Consider the following 3,711-nt stretch of genomic DNA (forward strand, 5'->3'; position numbering starts at 1 on the left):
GGACCAGGAGGAGGTCACGGTTCGATTCCTGGTCAGGGCACAGGCCCAGGTTGCCGGCTCAGTCCCCAGTGCGGAGCGTGCAGGAGGCAGCCGACCAATGACTCTCTCTCATCACTGATGTTTCTATCTCTCTCTCTTCCTTCCTCTCTGAATTCAATAAAAACATGTTAAAAAAACAAACCTCACTGCCCAGCAGCAGCCCCCCTCCTCCAGGAAGCCCTCTGGTGGGACACAGCCTGGCACTGACCCGTTCCTCCTGGCACCCAGCATGGCATGAGGGAGAGGAAGCAGTGCTCTGGGAACATCTATGGGCCTGTCCCCTGGTGCCCAGGAGCTGTGTCCTGCCCTCCATGCCTCTGCCCGTAACCCCCCTACCTCTCGGCTTTGGCAAGAAGGCTGCCCCCCTGGCCCCGCGATGTTCCTCCAGGACCCAGGGCGAGGGACTTCTCCCAAGGTCCTGGGATAACAATCTTCCGTGGAAAATTACAAGGGCAGGTTCTAGGTCCTGCTTGGCCCCTGAAGCTGGGGTGTCTCCGGCTGTTTAACCGCATGTAGGTGCCAAGGGGAAGCGCTGGCGCTCTGCCCCGCCCGCCCTGAGACACTGCTCAGCCCGCCTCGCTCTGGGTGTCGCGTCCGGCCCTCTTGCTGGCCAGCACTCACTCCCTGGCTGTGATCCAGGGCCCGTGGGGCCATATGGCAACTTGGCCATGGATGGACCATCGCAGCCTGTGTGTCAGAGCAACATCCTGAGCTGAGGCCACCGGAGCCTGTGAGGGGTGCGGGCAGGAGCCACCGCTGCCAGGCCGCTGGGGGACCTCAGGGGACCCGCCCTGCCTGGCCTCAGCCTGCACAATCTCCAGTGATCCTCAGGACGCTCTGAGTGTCCCTGTATCGTCCCAGAGGAAAAGCTCAGACCTTCGCCCTGGCTGGTGTGGCTCAGGGGATAGAGCGTCGGCCTGCAGACCGAAGGGTCCTGGGTTCGATTCCGGTCAAGGGCAGGTACCTCGTTGCAGGCTCCTCCCCGGCTCTGGGCCCTGGTCGGGGTGCGTGTAGGAGGCAACCAATCGATGTGTTTCTCTCACGTCGATGTTGCTCTCTGTCTCTCCCTCTCTCTTCCACTCTCTCTAAAAATCAGTGGAAAAATGTCCTCGGGTGAGGGTTAAAGAAAAAAAGAAAAGAAAAGCTCAGACCTCCAGGTGCAGACGCCAGCGCTGGCAGCACCCTGTGCACCAGCGGGGACCCTGCAGCTCCCCCCCCCGCCCAGCAGCCTCCATCCTCATGTCTCACCCTCTGCCTTTCCCGGGCCGCGGGCCAGGCTCCGCCCCGAGGCCGCAGCTCTGAGGTGGCCTCCCTGGTTGTCCTGACCACCCAGCCTGGAAAGGCGCCCCCCACCCCGAGCCCAGTCCCTGTGCGCTTCCCTGGTGCCTCCGTTTTATGTCTTCCACTCCCTGTAAGAACCAGGGCAGGACCCTGTCTCCCTGCTCCGTGGGGTGCTGACGGCTCACCTGGGGCAGGTGCCAGTGGATGAATGAATGAACACGCCCGGGGCCTGCGTTCACAGAGCCTCCGCCCAGACTCCTGTGGCCCCCACCCTCATCGGCCGCCTGGGCTGCTCGCTGCTCACAGAACCTTCCGCCTCCCAACTCTGCCCACCAGGAACCTCCACCCGGAAAACAGCCTCCCCCCTCCTGTGTGGCCTTCGTGGCCCAGCTCAAAGCACCATGCGTTTCTCAGACCTTCTCCGGTCTTCCGCTTGGAGACGGCCTCTCTGGTCCCTGGGCCCCAGTGGACAGGTGCCCGGGGAAGGGGAGGACTGCATGATCGTGAACAGACAACTGTCTTCGATCGGATTCTCTACGATCCGAACCTGGCCCCTCCTCTAACGGAAGGTCACGAGACAGCCCAGCCACCCGGCTCTCACCATGGCCACGGCCAGGCCGATCACCGTGATGATCCCAAAGGACAGGAGCATCGTGCCCACGCCGGCTGCGCCACTGCCCACGCCAGGCACCCTGGTGTCATTAAAGCTGGTGGCTTCTGGGCCGAGGGTGGTGGGCTCGGAGGCGGGCCCGTCCGTGGCGGGCTCCAGGTTAGGCTCAGAGGTGGGCGGGCGGGTGCTGAGCCAGTCTCTGGCCGACAGGAGCCTGGAATTCATGCTGACGCCGAGACTGCCTGTGGCTGCTCCCTTCTGACATGAGGAGTGTCCCAGCCTGTGGCCCGGCTACGCGTGCCTCCCTGGATGCTGGAAAGGAAAGAGGAAAAAACATGAGGCTGAGGGTGGGACTCGGTGGTGAGAGGAAGCCCCCTAGGTTCTGAAGGCACCGGGGAAATGCAGGTTGGAGGACGAGGCCATGTTCAGGGGACATCGGGACACGTGCTTCACATAGCTGCAGCTCCCACGGGGCTTGAGGACCTGGCGACAAAGCCTTGCCCCTCTTTGTGGGGGAGATGGCCACGGGGGAAGGTAGCGGGAGGTTTGAAGAGAAAGTGTCTCCCCTGCATAACACCCCCTCTCCCACTCCCTTCTCTCTCCCGCCCCCTCCCTCCCTCATCCCCTGCTTTAGAAAGAAACACTGCAGTTTTTTTCCTTTTCTGGAGGAAACACTTGCCCAAGGGCCAGACAGGCCTGGCTTTGAACTCCAGCTCAGCCACTTGACCGGAACATCCCAGGCAAGTCACCACCTGTGTCTGTTTCTGAACCTATGATGTGCCTTCTCCTTCCCTTCCCCGTCCCTCCCAGGGTCAGAGGGTCATGGAAATGCCAGAATGAACCAGTCCCTGGAGAGGACGGAGCTCAGCACTCCCCCCCCCGCCCCCCCGCCCCCGCCCCATGGTAAGCACTCAGTCAATGTCAGACCTTCGCCCTCAGGCCAACAGGGAAGTCACAGAAGGCCCCGGACCCTGCTCACGGTGTGGCCCAGGCTGTGTGTGGAGTGAGGGTGGGGACAGGTACAGGGAGACCAGGAGGCAGGAGGGAAAGAAGCTGCAGTCACGCCCTCTGGCAGGCTCCTGGGGTCACTGACCCCCTGTAGGGGAGCTGGTGGCTGCCAGGGACAAGGAGAAAGGCAAGGGAGCACGCCCTCCGAGCACGGATGGAGCTTTCGCTCCGAGGTGCCTTCTCCTCCCCTTCCCTCCTCCCTTGGGACCAGAGGGTGGGCAAGGTGCCAGCCCAGGGTGGGGCTGAGGCCTCCCCTGGCCAGGGGGCCCTGGGTAAGGCAGGGTGGGAAGGGGTCCCAGCCAGGCTGGGGAGAAGAGGGGTGCACAGCACACAGCTGCACACAGACCCCCGTGCTTGCTCCTGGCTCTACTGGGTGCCTCCCCCGGGCAGGCGATGAATGTGTGTGAGGTTTGCACACACCCGTGCTGGTCCCTTAGGAAGGGGCACGGCTGGCAGACGGACGTGGAATGAGAGAGGCTCGCTCCTCTCACGCCCTGCCCTCTCCCTCCATCGAGGCTGGGCAGGTCAGGAGCCCCAGGTCCTTTCCTGGCTCTGCCACTGACCCCAGGAGTGACCTTGGGCCAGACCCTTAACCCTGACTCTGGGGCTCATTTACTCCTGTGTCCAAAGGAGAGAAAAGGCCTTGCTCACCACTGTTGGGGACTAAAGGGCACGAGAAGCCGGGATGAAAGGGGTCGCGACCTCCGAGAACCGCATTCCGCTCTCCACCACGGTCCTCAGTCTTCCCTGACCCAGTGCCCATCCCGCCTCCG

General features: G+C 63.0%; 1 protein-coding gene across 1 annotated transcript in view; it reads right to left on the reverse strand.

The window, feature by feature from the left end:
* LOC102756501 (chromosome unknown open reading frame, human C3orf18) overlaps positions 1–2,232 on the reverse strand; it is a 6,113-nt gene extending 3,881 nt beyond the window's left edge. The window contains exon 1 of the mRNA XM_006770465.2: positions 1,922–2,232. Coding sequence (XP_006770528.2) covers positions 1,922–2,155 — 234 coding nt within the window. The 5' untranslated portion in view covers positions 2,156–2,232. The remainder of the gene's footprint in view (positions 1–1,921) is intronic.
* Positions 2,233–3,711: the final 1,479 nt, after the last annotated feature.

This window comes from Myotis davidii, unplaced genomic scaffold (assembly GCF_000327345.1).
Source record: "Myotis davidii unplaced genomic scaffold, ASM32734v1 scaffold663, whole genome shotgun sequence".
Classification (NCBI taxonomy): domain Eukaryota; kingdom Metazoa; phylum Chordata; class Mammalia; order Chiroptera; family Vespertilionidae; genus Myotis; species Myotis davidii.